The sequence below is a fragment of the Myotis lucifugus genome, unplaced genomic scaffold (genome assembly GCF_000147115.1).
Source record: "Myotis lucifugus unplaced genomic scaffold, Myoluc2.0 scaffold_9, whole genome shotgun sequence".
NCBI classification, from domain to species: domain Eukaryota; kingdom Metazoa; phylum Chordata; class Mammalia; order Chiroptera; family Vespertilionidae; genus Myotis; species Myotis lucifugus.
Genome location: NW_005871057.1, coordinates 8,234,500 through 8,251,406, shown reverse-complemented (window position 1 = coordinate 8,251,406; position 16,907 = coordinate 8,234,500). Strand labels below are relative to the sequence as shown.

General features: G+C 37.6%; 1 protein-coding gene across 1 annotated transcript in view; it reads right to left on the bottom strand.

Moving 5' to 3' along the window:
• The window catches only part of LRRIQ1 (leucine rich repeats and IQ motif containing 1), a 189,406-nt gene that overhangs the window by 78,676 nt on the left and 93,823 nt on the right, over positions 1-16,907 (bottom strand). The window contains 2 exon segments of the mRNA XM_023749734.1: positions 4,182-4,301; positions 13,958-14,168. Of these exon segments, the coding sequence (XP_023605502.1) occupies positions 4,182-4,301; positions 13,958-14,168 (331 nt within the window).

Sequence of the window (16,907 nt, the reverse complement as noted above, 5' to 3'; positions counted from 1 at the left end):
GTCTGCCATCCCTTTTCAGGAGGTTGTGGAACACAACTTGGTAATCATTTCCCTGAAGTTTGCTGGTTAGTCTATCATGACAACAGGCGACAGCCTGACAGCAGGAATAGAGTGAAAATCCTGCAGCTCCCATGTACATAATCTCTGAATGTTTTCTCCACCCCATTCTCAGTCATCCCATGGACTGGACAAATGCCACCTGGAAGGTGTCCTGCTCACAAATTACCTTCGAATGTTTCAGGAAACAACACTATGGCCCTGGAAAGTATTCAAGTCAGCCTCAACTCACGGGCCAGGGTTGTTTTAGATGGCAGAACTGCATGAAACTTCTTCATCAAAAGCCAAGAAGGAGTCTGTAATATCTGATACTAGCAGCTGTGCCTGGATTAAAGCCTCAATCTAGTGGGAAGGTAAATACAGAAACTTAAAGGTAAAACCACCTGGGCTATTAATAGTAACCTTAATTAATTGCATCATGAGGATAACCAAATGGTTTTAGTCCTAGCCTCTGTCAGATTATTTAGAGTGGCCACAGGAGTGCATACTTATGGGAAACTTTGCCATGTAGAATAAAGGGGTAGATATTGTTAGGAGACAATTTTCCACTGGGCTCTGACAATTATGCATGATTTATGGCAGCTTTTGTTCTGGACCGTCTTTTCAAAGATATTAATATAGCTAACAGATTTGAAAGATGGAGATAGTCTTTTAGTGTTTCCCTCTGGGGAAGTCAACATTAATTGTTTGATATAATAAAGATACTGACATTCTCTGGAGCCTAAGATGATCAACATCACTAATAATCAGAGAAATTCAAATTAAAACCACAATGAGATATCATCTCACACCTGTCACAATGGCTATCATGAATAAATCAACAAACAACAAGTGATGGTGAGGATATGGAGAAGGGAACCCTAGTACACTGCTGGTGGGAATGCAGAGTGGTGCAACCACTATGGAAAACAGTATGAAGGTTCCTCAAAGAATTAAAAATGGAACTTCCATTTGACCCAGGGATCCCACTTCTGGGAATATATCCTAAATACCATGAAACACCATTCAGAAAAGATATATCACCCCTATATTCATAGCAGCATTATTTACAATAGCTAGGATTTGGAAACAGCCCAAGTGCCTATCAGGAGATGAGTGGATAAAAAGCTGTGGTACATCTACACAATGGAATACTAGGCTGCTGTAAAAGAGAAGGGTCTCTTACCCTTTGAGACAGTGTGGATGGACCTGCTAAGTGAAATACGCAGATCAGAGAAAGAAATATAGCATGATCTCATTTGTGGAATCTGATGAAAAAAATTAATTGACCAACAAAATAAGACCCTAGGCATGAAGGCATGGAACAAACTGACATATCTTGGGGGGAAGGGGGGGGAGTGGGGAACGAGAAGAGATAGACCAAAGAATTTATATATTTATATTCATAGCCCATGGACACAGACAATAGTGTGATGAAAGCCTGGGAGGGGCAGTGCTGGGTGAATGGGGGACAAAAGGGAGATAGAGGATATCTGTAATACTGTGAACAATAAAAATATATATTTTTAAAAATAAATACATACAAATAATACATTATATATAAATTAGTTTATTCTAGAATACAAGGATTAATGTTTAAAAAATCAATGGTATATGCATAAAAAGTATTTGATAAAATCCAAATCATATATAAAATCATCATGATCATGATCATGATAAACATATTAACCTCTTGGAAAGGTAAGAAGATGCTATGGAAGGTAACTTCCTTAATCAATTCAAGAACCTATATTAACAAGTACTTTACTTAATGGTGGTATGTTGAAAGCTTTCACCTTGATTTGAGGAGCTAAAAAAAGATGTCTGCTCATATTCAACAATTTACTGGAGGTAGTAGTCAGGACAACAAGGCAAGAAAAATAAACTCAAGGCATAAGAATTAGAAAAAAAAGAAATAAAATTGTCATTCTTCTGAGATGACTTATTGTGTATACAGAATATTCAAAAGACTTGAGAGATAAACTACCAAAATTAATAAGTGATTTCAACAAAGTGGCAAAATATAAGGTTAATATGCAAAAATAAATATAATATCAGAAAACATCAACTACCTAGGGAAAAAAAATCTAACCAAAAATGTACAAGACCACTACAAGAGCATTGTGCACAAAAACCTTAATTGGCCTAAATATATGGTGGAATATTCTGTGTTCATGGATTTTAAAATGTAATATTCTAAAAGATATCAGGTCTCCCACATTGGTTTATAGATTCACTGTATCCTAAGACAAAAATCCTAATTTTTTGTGCAAATTCACAGGATGATTCCAAAATTTGTACAGAAATGAAAAGGGTCAATAGAGTAGTAGTAGCACTTTCTTGAAGAGAAAGAACAAAATTGGAACTTTTTATAAGACTAAATATCAAAACTTATTATAAAGTATATAGTAATTAATGATGTAAGGATAAACAATAAAACAATGAGAAAAATTAAGAGAACCCCCCCACACAGTTACCTGAGTTGAAACAAAGCTTCTACTGCAATCCATTCTGAAAAGTATGGTCTGTATAACAAATGGTTTTGAGTCAATGAGATAACCAAATGTGTGTGTATGGGAGGGAGGGGATCTCGACCCTTTTCTCACACTACTCACAAAAATTACTTCCAGATGAATCATGGACTTAAATTTTGAAAGTTAAGATCATAAAGTTTCTATAATATGATCTGGGAGTAGGCAAAGATTTCTTATATGTTAAAAAACTTTTGTTTTTAACTTAAAACTAGAAACAGTCTTTTCATCAAAACGAACCGTAAGAGAATAAAAAATAAGCTTCAGAATTTAGAAGGGATATTTGCAAAGAAAAGGAGAGTAGTATTCAGAATATATAAAGAACTTCTACAAATCAGTAAGAAAAAAGTGTACAACCTAACTGTAAAATACCCAAACTCTTGATCATATCACAAATGTGGATAACTAAATGGCCAGGGAGCATATGAAAAGGTACTCAACATTATTAATTATGAGAAAATTTCAAATTAAAACAATAAGATACCATGACAAAACTTACTGGAATAGGGGAAAAAGTCATGAAAATATAAACTGTCGGTGAGGATAAGGCTAGTCTAAAATTCTCATATTCTGCTTATAGAGCTACAAATTAATACAATCACTTTGGAATAATGTTAGGCACTATCTACTAAACATGGGTAAAGACTATGATCCAGAAATTCTATTCCTAAAAGAAATGTGAATATATATATATATATATATATATATATATATATATATATATATCAAAAGATATGTAAAAGAATGTTCATAGCACCTTTAGCCATAATAGGTAATACTAGAAATAATTCAACAATAACTAATCTTTCAATAGTAGAATAGAGTTTTGGAAAGTGGTATATTCAAATAATGGATTACAAGTGGTATATTCAAAAGAGTGGAATTTATACAGCTGCATTCAACCACATAGATGACTCTCACAGACATAATACCATGCGAAAGAAGAGCACATACAGTACGGTTCCAGTTATAGAAAGTTCAAAAATAGGCAAAACTAATCTATGGTAAAGGAGGTATGAATACTACAAAGGCATGAGGAAGTCTTTTGGGCATGTCCGTATGTTCTTTATCTTAATCCGACTGGTGGTTATGCCAGTGTTAACTATTTAGAGAGGAGGGAACAGAATGAGCAAAACTAAGGATGTAAAAGGCAAGTGCTATTGAGAGTAAAAGTGTACTCAACTTTGTTGGAACGTACGGAAGCCAGAGGGGAGAAGTGGTGAGTATGTCTGTACAGCTTGCTACCTTTTTGTGGAGTACATGAATAACAATTTAAGGAGGTTATTCATTTTTCTAGGGAACAAAGAATTATTAAAGGTTTTTTTAAAGAGGGTATATATAAGTTCATAGTTATATTTAATAAGGAATAATTGATACAATGTGTAAATCTGGTTGAAGAGTATCCCAGAACTCTTGTCAATATTCTATAACCATGATTATATACTGTAGGGTAAATTAAGATGTTAAGAAATTAGAAGAATACTTTTTCAAGTGTTATTTTAAAAAACGATAACAGTGTTCAGAGGTTATAAACTTTAGAAACTAGTTTAGCTCCAAAATAGTATACTAAAAATATTGTACGATCAGTATTTCTATGTTATAGTTGTTACTTACTTCATCAAATTTAAAATCCTCTAAATCTATTTCTTCATATTCTTCTTCAGATTCTTCATTCTTAATAGCCTCTAGAGCTGTTGTCAGTTTCTTTCGCAAAAGAAAGCCCTTCCAAACCGCCTAAACAAAAATTTAAAGCATGTTATACAAGGTTATAGATCAAACTCCAAACCAGATTCTCCGTATTATCCCATTAGGAAGATAAAACATCTTAGACCTTAGTTTAATGGCTCAGTAATCTGTTTTTTGAACTTTATGTGACACTTAAAACTGCAAGATAAATTAAACAACTGCATGTGTCTAAAGTTTTGAATCTCAGGAGACTTTCCTTGTGGTCAGCAGAAAAGAATCTTTAAAACTCCCTCAACTGCACATGTAGGTCAACCAATCAATTATCTGATAATTCCTCCAGGACCCATTCTAAACTAAGAAGAAAGAGATATGAAAGAAAACTAATTTTGCTAATTTTTAAATGATTATATATAAAATAAACTAACACATATTTAGGAAAATGTCACCATACATAAATGGCCATATTAGAGAAATAGTATCCTGGACCATAACAATTAACTAATTCTTCCTTAAAATAAACTAAGCGTAAAAGTAATAGAACTAAAACCATTTAGATTCCCCAATAACCTTGGAGTAGGGTAAACTTCCCTAACTGTAACTCTAAGATCACTGCAGCTTTTTATTTAAAAATGAATATCTTTATATACTGCTAGGAAGTATGCTCCCAGATATATTATATATTATAGATATAAGTATAAAGAACAAGGTAGACAGAGTGGGTTGTTTTTGTCTCTTCCTATTTGAAATATTTTTCACAGATAAATGCATGTTACCATTTATCTATGGAAGACTGTATATAAATATATAATAAATGTATCTAAATATATATTTAAATAGATGCATAAATAGTATAAATATAATATGTTTAATAATTGTATGTAAATATATATTTAAATATACCTATATATTTAAATATACATGTATATGTGGTTTCTAATATTTAAAAAGTAAAAGTATATATTATAAAATAGTTATAAAAATATTAACTTATAGAGGCAGAAAACAGGGTGGAAGTTACAGCAATAGAAGCCAGACTTCTGTGACTATACCTTGCTTAGATTTGACTTTGGAACTGTGTGCATACTTAGGATAATTGTAAAACAAATAAATATGAAAAAAGAAATTCCTAAAAAAAATAAAAATATGTTTCATACTGCAGGTATAACCACACAGAAGTTATTTAAAGTGACTTTAAAATAGATTTATTTAATTATATCCCTAGTAATATATACTCAAAATACACATTTAACTATCAAAGATACTTTAAATATGTTTTCCATAAGGGTAATGATAATGATATATTGATATCATTATTCTGAAAAATACATATATTGAGAATTTATAAACAGACAACAGATACACCATATATGACAGCAGAAGTCACTCACAAACTCAGCAGCAACCAGCCTAAGCAGCCAAAACACAACCTCTACAATTAGCCAAGACTTGGTCAATGACTGATATTAAGAAATAATTAGCAGTTTTTAGGTTAGTAATATACTGCAGTAAACTAATAGATCTTATAGAAATTTATAATTATATATTTACAAAAGGAATAAGATCTGATTTTTTTTTTTCAAATAATCTAGTGATGAGGCGGGAGAGGTGGCTTGGTTATAAAAGAGTTGGCTATAGAAGATAGCAAGGTCAGGTACCGACACAGAGAAAAGAGGGTATAAAGGAAATTGTTTAATCCAGGTCTTTAATGACAAAGATTCATTCACTGTGGCTCACAATGGATCCAGCCTAACTCATTAGGGAAAGAACATTTACAAAGCTCCAGACTATAATACATAACATGTGTTTTTCTGGTGTGAGACATATAGATATCTTCTTCATGAGTCTGCATCAGGAATTCAAGCCCCAGACATCTCTATTTTGTTTATGAAAAATAATGGTAATATAAGTATGGAATAAGTAATATTTAGGTTCTTATTTGTTTCTGTCAAGGTCTCAATTTTTCAAGTAATCCATCTATGATTGATTCATTTTTATTTCACACATTCAAGTCAATTCCCTGCCTGGACAACTATATCTAGTCTAACTGTGCTATGGCTTCTTATTATTCCAGTAATATGAAATTCTACGTTGTTTTTATTTTCACTGCCCATTATACCAAGAATTCCATTCTCTTACATATTTACACTGAGCATTATATATTTCTCAAAGTGTATCTTACATACTAGTACTTTGTTAGAATAGGCTAAGTGCTATAATAAAAATACATAGTAGCTCAGAAAAAAAGTTATTTATTTCTTGACCATATAACAAACACTGAGAGAATATACAACACAATGGGACACCACTTTAGCAAAGAGCAGTGGTTCTCAACCTTCTGGCCCTTTAAATACAGTTCCTCATATTGTGACCCAACCATAAAATTATTTTCATTGCTACTTCATAACTGTAATGTTGCTACTGTTATGAGTCGTAATGTAAATATCTGATATGCAGGATGGTCTTAGGCGACCCCTGTGAAAGTGTCGTTTGGCCGCCAAGGGGGTCGCGACCCACAGGTTGAGAACCGCTGGCACAGAGTGATTGAGATATCCAGGCTTAGCAGACTACAATCTCAACAGACAGCTTCCAAAGATACCTCAGAGGCTGTCTTCATTTCAGCCAACAAGAAAGGGGAAAGAATATGGAGGAATGTCTGTGGGAGGTGTTATGGGCCAGGCGTGGAAGTGGTAGAAATATCTTTCACTCATGTTCTATTGACTGGAAAGGGACCATACTAAAGCGTAAGGGAAACTGGCTGTATGCTAGGGAGAAGAGGAGAAGGGGAGTTTTGGTAAGCAGAGAGTGGTCAGCACATCATTCATGAAATCTTCATTTTGCTCTAAAGCCCAGGATGTTTCTACTGTATCATGCTCTGCTCTCCAGGATGATTAGGCAGCCTAGAATTTATATTTTAAGGTGAATGGTTTTCAAAACTAGATGATTGTACTCGAGAGAAAATAGAGTTGAGATGACTTTAATGATTTTAAGTACCATGATATACAACAAAAGAGACATGTTCTAAGTTACAAAGAAAGGCTAAATTTTGCTTACTTTTGTAAGCAAAAGAAGCTTGGCCAATTCACAACAAGGAAGAGCAGAGGACGCCTGGAGAATAGTAGGAACAAGGATCTGGGCTGGACGGGCTGAGAGGGTGAGGAGGAAGATGCACTGCACCAAAGCCATGTCCCTTGGGGACAGACATAACATCCCACTGTAGAATGAAAGTCCACAGGGCTGCTGGCAGCCAGGGAATCTAGATCTAAGACCAGAGCTGCTAAAGGCTGCGTCCAGAAAGGCGGCCTGAAAAGTGGCTGGAGCAGCATGGTGCCAGCTGGAGAGAAACCAGAGGTTTCATGGTTGTTTTGCCTTTCTTGTCTTTGCTTTTATTCACTAAATCCAGTTCATAGGACTTTTCAACTGCAAATACTCACCTGAGACTTCCATGCCGGGATAACGGCACAGATTTGCAGATCCTAAGGAGAGGCTGTGGAGGGAAGCAGGGCAGGGAGATATGGCCAGGATCCTGCATTGGGACATTCTTAACCTTGCAAACCTAAGCAGCTATTTTTCTCCTGAAAAGCCAGCCCCTCCCAGTAGCCTCAAGCCAGGTAATACAGCCTGCCATACCCTGCCTGCATTTTGAGCTACAAAGGAAAGAAAGGATCTGAAGAGCCTCAAAGAGCCTTCAGTGACTAGGTTGGAAGAGGGGTCCACCCCACTATTCTGGGAACCAGACTGATAAAAACTCCAGGTTGCCAGCCAACCCCACTGGTCTCCATACAAGGATCTCTGACCAACCAAGGCCAGAGTAATATTTTGGGCCACTTGCAGAGGAATAGCTCTGAGTCAGGGAAGAAACACCTCATTCTCAGACAGCCAAACAGCACCACCCCCACCTAAAGCCCTGTCATAAACAGATGCTTGAATGATTAAGATTGACAGTTGGCTACAGGAAAAGCAGGCAGATTGATCCTGCCTGCTTGCAGCCAAGGCCTGTGGAGACAGACACAAACAGAGGGGTGGTGGATCGCTTGAAACTTCAACATGGTACTAAACACCAAAGACAGTGGCTGACAGTGGTCAGCACCTAAGTACCTAACAGGAAGCCCAGAACTGGCAGACAGAAGAGTGGGGTCCTAAACCAGCTCTCATGGGGCATTAAAACTCAGATGAAGCAAATGACACTTCACTTTTTTATCTTTTATTTAAAAATATTTTTAATATTATCTTTTCTTTATTCTATTTTTATTTTTTATTGTTATTTCATTTTATTTTATTTATTTTTTGCATGTTTTTATTCTTCACTTCTCCCTTTTTCATCCTGGTTTTTTTCTCCTGTCCCTGCTTTAGTTTTTCTCTTTCCTTTCTTTTTACCCCTTGTTAAAAATTGATCTTCTTTATCTGATTTATTGATGTATTATTACTATGTATTCTCTGTTGGTATAGTCATATGTCTAATTTCCTCTTCTGTACTCCTACTCCACGCCCCCTTCTCTTTTTTCTTTCTTCGCTAGGCATTTTTTTCTTTTCCTCTCCTCTCTTGCTCTTTTCTTCTCCTAATTTGTTAATTAGTTTTACTTACTAAATTCAAGCCTATCTGCTATCTCCTCTACTCTCCTTCTCAATCAATCAATCAATTAATCAATCAATATTTATTTTTATTTATTTTTTAATTTTATTTTTTCTTCTTATCCACTCATTCTCTTTTTACCTCCTCTATACTAAACTGTGGCCCTTTCCATATTCATCAAATTCCTTAACCTTATTTTCTGTATTTAAGCTCTACCTCTACAGATTTTACCCCCCTTTATCAGGTTGTTTTTTGTTTGCACTTTTTGGTTTAATTGTTTGTTTTGTGGTATTTTCTCCCCATATATTTTTTTTCCTTTTTCTTTTTTTCTCTTTCCATTTTTTCTTTCTCAATAACTTGTTTTGCTCTTCTCTCTCCTAATTCTCTTTTCTGGGGTGGTCACTTTAATTGGGGTTATAAGTGTCTTATATACATTCCTGCTCTGTTCCTTTTGTGTCGTGTCTTGTTGTGTTGTATTTTGTGCTGTTCAGTCAGCACCTCCACAACAGTTGGCTTGGCATGGTAGAGAGTGAGTCACATAACCAGACACCCTGAGAGGAGACTCTATCCATGAGTGGGACAATAACATTCAAGATGCAACTTCATCAAAAGAACCCAAATATCTCAAGTAGGGTGCATCCCTAGAACACCCAGCATAGAAGACCTGAGAGACAGCACTGCTGAGTCCCGCAAAACATCTACTACTTATTAAAAATTCAAAAAATCTGGATAGCATAGCAATTTGATTTAATATATAGAAATAATCACAAAGGAACAGCAAAAATCTGAGACAAAGAAACAACACCCCTATAAAAGAAAAGGAGGAATGACAAGGAAAGGAAATAAATGAAATGGAGGCAAGCAATTTGTCAGAGAAACAATTCAGAGTAATGATTATAAGGATGCTCAAAAGGCTGGACAAGAAATTCACCAGCATGTGTGAGAATCAAGAGGAAATGAAGAATGACATAGCTGCAATAAGGAACACAATGGAAGGTTTCAACAGTACACTAAAAGAAGCTGAGGACTGAATCAGCCAGTTAGAAGACAATGTAGAAAACAAACAAGTAGAGCAGGAACTGGAAAAAAACAAACAAACAAAAATTTAAAAGCTGGAGAAGAGTCTAAGGGAGCTTTGGGACAACATGAAATGAAACATCTGCATAATAGGGGTAATAGAAGGAGAGGAAGCTGAGTAAAGAATAGAAAACCTGTTTGAAGAAATATTGACAGAAAACTTCCCTAACTTCGGGAGAAAAGAATCACACAAGTCTAAGAAGCACACAGGAATCTCAGACAAGATGAACCCAAAAAGACTGACACCAACACATCATAATGAAATTGGCAAACATCAACAACAAAATAAGAATCTTAAAGGCTGCCAGAAAGAGACAGAAAGTTATCTACAAGGGATCTCCCATATTAGACTATTAACTGATTTATCAAAAGAAACACATCAGGCCAGAAAGGAATGGAATTAAATATACAAAGTTTTACAAAGAAAGGGACTGAATCCAAGAATACTCTATCCAGGAAGGCTATTATTCAAAACTGATGGTGAAATCAGGAGCTTCACAGACAAAAAACGGCTAAGAGAGTTTACTACCACCAAGCCAGAAAAGCAAGAAATGCTAAAGGGACTGCTGTAAAAAGAAAAAAAAATAGAAAGGGAAGAAGGAACAAGGCATAAAGAATTAAAATGGCAACAAAAAAGAACATATCAATAATAACCTTAAATGTACATGGACTAAATGCTCCAATCAAAAGACACACAGTAACTGAATTTATAAGAAAACATGACCCATATATATGCTGTCTACAAGAGACCCACCACAGAACAAAGGACTCACAAAGACTGAAAGGGAAGGGATGGAAAAAATTTTTCCAGGAAAATGGAAATGAAAAAAAACACAAAAACTGGGGTAGCAATACTTATATCTGACAAAATAGACCTCAAAGTGAAGGCCATAACAAGAGATAAGGAGGGCCAATTCATAATACTAAAGGGATTGATACAACAAGAGGATATAACTTTGGTAAACATATATTCACCCAATGCAGGAGCACTAAAATACATAAAAAAACTTCTGGAAGGTATCAAGGAAGAGATCAACAGCAATACAATCAAATTAGGGAGCTTTAATGCCCCATTGACATAACTGGATAAATGATCTGGACAAATAATCAGAAAAGAAACAGCGATCCCAAATGACTCACTAGATCAGATGGATTTAATTGACATCTTCAGAACACTCTACCCCAAAGCTGCGGAATATACATTCTTCTCAAGTGCACATGGAACATTTTCAAAAATAGTCCACATAATAGGGCATAGGCTAAGTCTCCACAAATTCAAGAAGATTGAAATGTCAAGCATCTTCTCAGATCACAATGGCATAAATTAGAAATTAACAACACTAAAAACAATAAAAAACAATCAAACACATAGTGGCTAAATAGTATGCTATTAAACAAAGAATGGGTTATTAAAGAGATCAAAGAAGAAATAAAAAAACATTCTGGAAACAAATGAAAATGAAAAAAAAATCCAAAACCTATGGGACATAATGAAAGCAGTCCTGAGAGGGAAGTTCATAGCACTACAGATCTACCTCAAGAAACAGAAAAACTGGTAATAAGTTATCTAACCCTACAATTTAAATAACTAGAAAGAGAAGAATAAAAGCCCAGAGTAAGTACAAGGAAAGCAATAATAAATATCAGTGTAGAAATAAATGACATAGAGATTAAAAAAAAATACAAAAGATCATTAGAACTGAGAGCTGGTTCTTTGAAAGAATAAACAAGATTGATGAACCTCTGCCAGGCTCACCAAGAAACAAAAAGAGAGGACCCAAATAAACAAAATCAGAAATGAAAGAGGTGAATTAACAACCGACCCCACAGAAATACAAAGGATTATAAAAAAAGTACTATGAAAACTCTACTCCAACAAGCTGAACAACCAAGATGAAATGAACATATTTCTAGAAAAATACGACCTTCCAAAACTCAGGAAAAATAAAAAAATCTGAATAGGCCAATAATGTGGAGGAAATTGGAGTAGTCTTCAAAAGACTTCCAGCAAACAAAAGCTCTGGGCCAGACAGTTTCACAGGGGAGTTTTACCAAAAATTCAAAGAACTAACACTGATCCTCCTCAGACTACTCCAAAAACTTCAAGAGGAAGGAACACTTCCAAACTCTTTCTATGAAGCCAGCATCACCTTAATCCCAAACCCAGATACCAGTAAAGGCATTACAAAGAAAGAGAATTACAGTTCAATATCTCTGATGAACATAGATGCTAAAATCCTTAACAAAATTCTAGCAAATCAAATCCAGCATTCCATTAGAAAGATCATACACCATGACCAAGTGGGATTTATTCTGGGGATGCAAGGATGGTACCATATCCACAAATCAATAAACGTGATACATCACATAAACAAATTGAGAGACAAAAATCACATAATCATATCAATTGATGTAGAAAAAGCATTTGACAAAATCCAACACTTTCTTGATAACTCTCAGCAAAGTGGGAATAGAGGGATCATATCTCAACATAATAAAGACCTTATATGACAAACTGACAGCCACCATCATACTCAATGGGCAAAAACTAAAACTATTTCCTCTAAGAATAGGAACAAGACAGGGATACCAACTTTCCCCACTCCTGTTTGACATAGTACTGGAAGTGCTAGCCATAGCCATCAGACAAGAAGAAGAAATAAAAGGCATCTAAATTGGAAAAGCAGAGTAAAACTGTCACTATTCACAGATGACATGATATTGTACAAAAATAAAGCTTTCTACTTTATTCATTCCCCAGTGTGAGTCTCATAAAAATTATTTTTCTCGATATATTGCAAGAAATCCACCCCCACTAGAAACCAGGGGAGATGAGGACCTTTCCCCTCCATTAACATGAATAACAAATAAATCCAGTATTTGAAAATCACTAAGATTTGAGAGTTGCCTGCTATCTATAATAATAAAAGTGTAATATGCTTATTAGACTGGACAGCTGAACGACCTTCCAGACATCAGCTGTGGTAGCGGGGGCCAAGGCAGAGGTGGTTAGGGGCAATCAGGCAGGCAGGCGACCAGTTAGGGGCAATCAGGCAGGCAGGCAGAGTGGTTAGGGGTGATCAGGCAGATAGGTGAATGGTTAGGGGCAATCAGGCAGGCAGGCAGAGGTGTTAGGGGCGATCAGGCAGGCAGGCAAATAGTTAGGGGTGATGAGGCAAGCAGGCAGAGGGATTAGGGCTGATCAGGCAGACAGGTGAGTGGTTAGGAGCCAGTGGTCCCAGATTGAGAGAGGGATGTCGAACTACCGGTTTAGGCCCGATCCCACCAACCAATCGGGCCTAAACCAGCAGTCAGACATCCCCCAAGGGGTCCCAGATTGCAAGAGGGTGCAGCTCGGGCTGAGGGACGCCCCCACCCATGCACAAATTTCGTGCACCAGGCCTCTAGTCTATATATATAAAACCCTAATATGCAAATAGACCAAATGGAGAAACAACCGAACAACCGAACAACTAGTCACTATAATGTGTGTTGACCACCAGGGGGCATGCATGGAACATAGCAGTTGTCAGCAGCAGACGGCAGAGCACGAAACATGGCGGGCATCAGCCGTGGCGGGTTGGTGGAGCAGGTGAGCAGGGGTGCCAGACCAAGGCAGGGCACTGGTCACTGTCATCAGAGCGAGCCTCTGGTAGTTACTAAAAATTCTTTGCTCCCACTCACCGCGGTCCTAATTCTTTGCTACCACTCACCGCGGTCCTGACCAGCGCTTGCACCTGCTGCCAGTGCCTGACGTTGGCCCCAATCGCTCTATGCCATCAGCAGATGCGAGCGGGGCCAACAACATCAGAACATGGGAGCAGCAGCAGTGGGAGCGGGCTGCCGGCAGGCAGGGGACTAAGGGCCACAACGGGAGGGGCTGGGCAGGAGTGCAGAGGATGGGCCAAGACCCGCCCCTGTGCCCTCCGCAGCCTCGCAGCCCACAGTTCCTTTCAAGGTGCACAAATTCGTGCAATGGGCCCTTAGTATAGAATAACCCAGTGAAAGATGACCAATGCATCCCTTCTGATTATTTCACCAAAAGATTGATACTAACCTGAATAACAATTGCAGCCTTTTCCATCTGTTCTTGGATATTCCCAGTGTTTTGTATTTTTTCTTCCTTTAAAATAGTTTGATTTTTGATGCCGGACTCTGGCCGGGATCTCAGGAGTCCTGATGAAGCAGTATGCAGTTTTGTAGATAAATGAATCCGTCTGCGCACAATGTAACCACGCCAGTATGCCTGGATTACTTTAGCTGCCATACTATTATGAAGAGAAAAGAAAACATTTTCAGTTCCTAAAAATACATAGTTGTAGATAAGAGGTCCTTCCTTATCAGCTATATTTGAAAACCTGGACTAAATAAATTATTTGAAAATAAGACATCATCTTTTGTTTAACTTTAGTCATAGAAGTAAAGATAGCACGGAAACTCAAATCTGAAGGACAGAAATGGGGCAGTAACTTAGAGAGGGATGTGAGTACAAGGAACTTTCTTTTTCTTTTTCTTTTAAGGAGGAAGATATTGCCTAGATTTTGCATGCTACTGAGGATGATGATCCAGGAGAGAGGGAGTAAAACAGATGATGTTGAAAAGAGGGGACAAAAGTAGGAACCAATGTTGAGTTGGCAAGAGAGGATGAGATCCTGTTCACAGTGGAGAGATCAGAGGAAGAAGAGCCCCCTGTCCTGATGAGGAAGGACCCACTTGGTCCTTATTAGCTTCACTTTCCTTCATGCCCATAATTAAATACTTAAATCAGACCCTTACAAGCCCAGTAGTTACTTCTAACATGTTCCAAACCTACATATTTGCCAATGTCAGGCACTAGATCAATTCATGCCCCGCTTTTTCCACATCCCATTAGGCTGCCTATCAACATGAGCAAAATTTGAATAACAATGTATATTGATTATAAGTGGATTCTCAATGTGCTTAATTATTTAACTCTTCCTAAATGAATGTGCTTCCTTTCTCACCCAGATTAATGCGGGACTCTTATCAAAATAAAGAGTTTAGTCTAAATGCTAACTATTATCTTAATATTTCTTCAAATCCCTCAGTTTAGTTTAAAAGTCTTATGAAGGAAAACTAATTCTTGCATCATATCCTTCTCCAGTGCTTCCCTGAAACTGTTTTTAATAATTTGATAATTGTCAAACCCGATGATATTTTCTTCTACCTCATTCTAGTCACTTAAAGCAAAGTGGAATTATGTGATAAACACTGCCAGACATGACTAGATTTTTTTTCATAGTTATCTATTTATGGAAAATTAGAAAGAAATGATGTAACCATATTCTCTTATTATTTGGCACTATTATTGTTATTACTATTATTATCATCAATACCACTACCACAACCAACATTATCATCACCATCATTTTACCTAAAGCCTTTAGAAGCCTTCAATCTATTTTGCTATGTATGAATAGAAAATTCAAGTTAATGGATAAAACTTTTGGCCTAAGATACTGCTTGTACTCCTAATACTTGGAAACAAATAATCACTGCTAGAAAGAAAAACACAGGCCCCAAATAGCATCCTTGTGCTAAAAGCAAATGATACCAAACTCAGATTTAATACCTGATCTAATTGCAGATTTGATTCTCCCAGAATCATAACCTTAATCAACCCATCTGTAATTTTCTGGTCAAGTACCCATAAACAGTCATGTGCTGCCCGCCTGCCCCCCATACAAATAAGAGACTATCTGCATGATAAAAATCCTTCCTGTTCTCTTCCCCAAAGAAAAAGATGTCCTGGCTTCAAAATAATCCTTCTTTTCTTTCTTAATAGCTACCTTGCCCCATCCTTCTTCTTACAAAAACCTTCTATTTTGTACAACCTCTTATAGCTCCCTTCCAATTGATTCATGAATCACTTAATAAAGCCAATTAGGTCTTCAGATTTACTGGGTTAAATTTTGTTTTTTAATGTCACAATCCAACAAATCATTTCCTTCTCCCAGGGTGAACAGAACTTTGTAACTTTTGCTATGGATTTAATTCACATTCAACCATCAATTCATTTCTTCATCTTTTGAACAAAAAAAAAGTTATATCATTTTAAAGCACTATATATAATAGATACTTTGAATGTTAAAGAAAAGAGTCTGGAAAAATATTTGCAATGTATAACTGGTAAAGAATGAGAGATTTTTAACATAACACATTTAACCTAAGACAGCATCTTATATTTTACTAGAGGCCCAGTGCACAAAATTTGTCCATGGGTGGGGGTCCTAAGAGCCTGGCCAGCAATCAGCGCCAATCGGGGCCAGGTTGATTAGGGCTGGGCTCAGAGGGCCCAAAGTTCTTGGCAGGGCCGGAAGAGGAGGCGATAATCGCCGGGCCGTGCATGGATGGAATGGATCCCAAATATTGCCACCTCTATTGTCAGTGCCCCTCCTCTATCCAGTTCCCTCTCCCTCTTTCCCTTCCCCCCCCCCCCCCGCCACCGCAGCAGGTGGGCAGCAAGCCAAGGGCCTATCAGCCAGGAAGAGGGAGAGCATGGGAGGTTGGCTGCCATCCCTAAGGAGGGAGCTGGCCCTTGGCCCCCCCATGGAAAGCGGTCGCATCTTCTGCCATCCACCCCCAGTTCCCCGTCCCAGCCCAGAGACTGGGGGAAAGGACTGTGGGAGGTTGGATGGCCAGGAGGGAGGGACTGCGGGAGGTAGGCTGGCCGGGGGAGGTTGGCTGTGGGAGTGCACTGACCACCAGGGGGCAGCTCCTGCATTGAGTGTCTGCTCCCTGGTGGTCAGTGTGCATCATAACGATCGGTCATTCTGGTCGCTTAGGCTTTTATATATAGACTAGAGGCCCAGTGCACAAAAATTTGTGCACTGGCGGGGGGGGTCCCTCAGCCCGGCCTGTGCCCTATCTAAGTCTGGGACCCCTCGGGGGATAACCACCTGCTGGCTTAGGCCCGTTCCTTGGGGGATTGGGCCTAAGCTGGCAGTCAGTCATCCCTCTGGCAGCCCGGGAGCCCTCAGGGGATG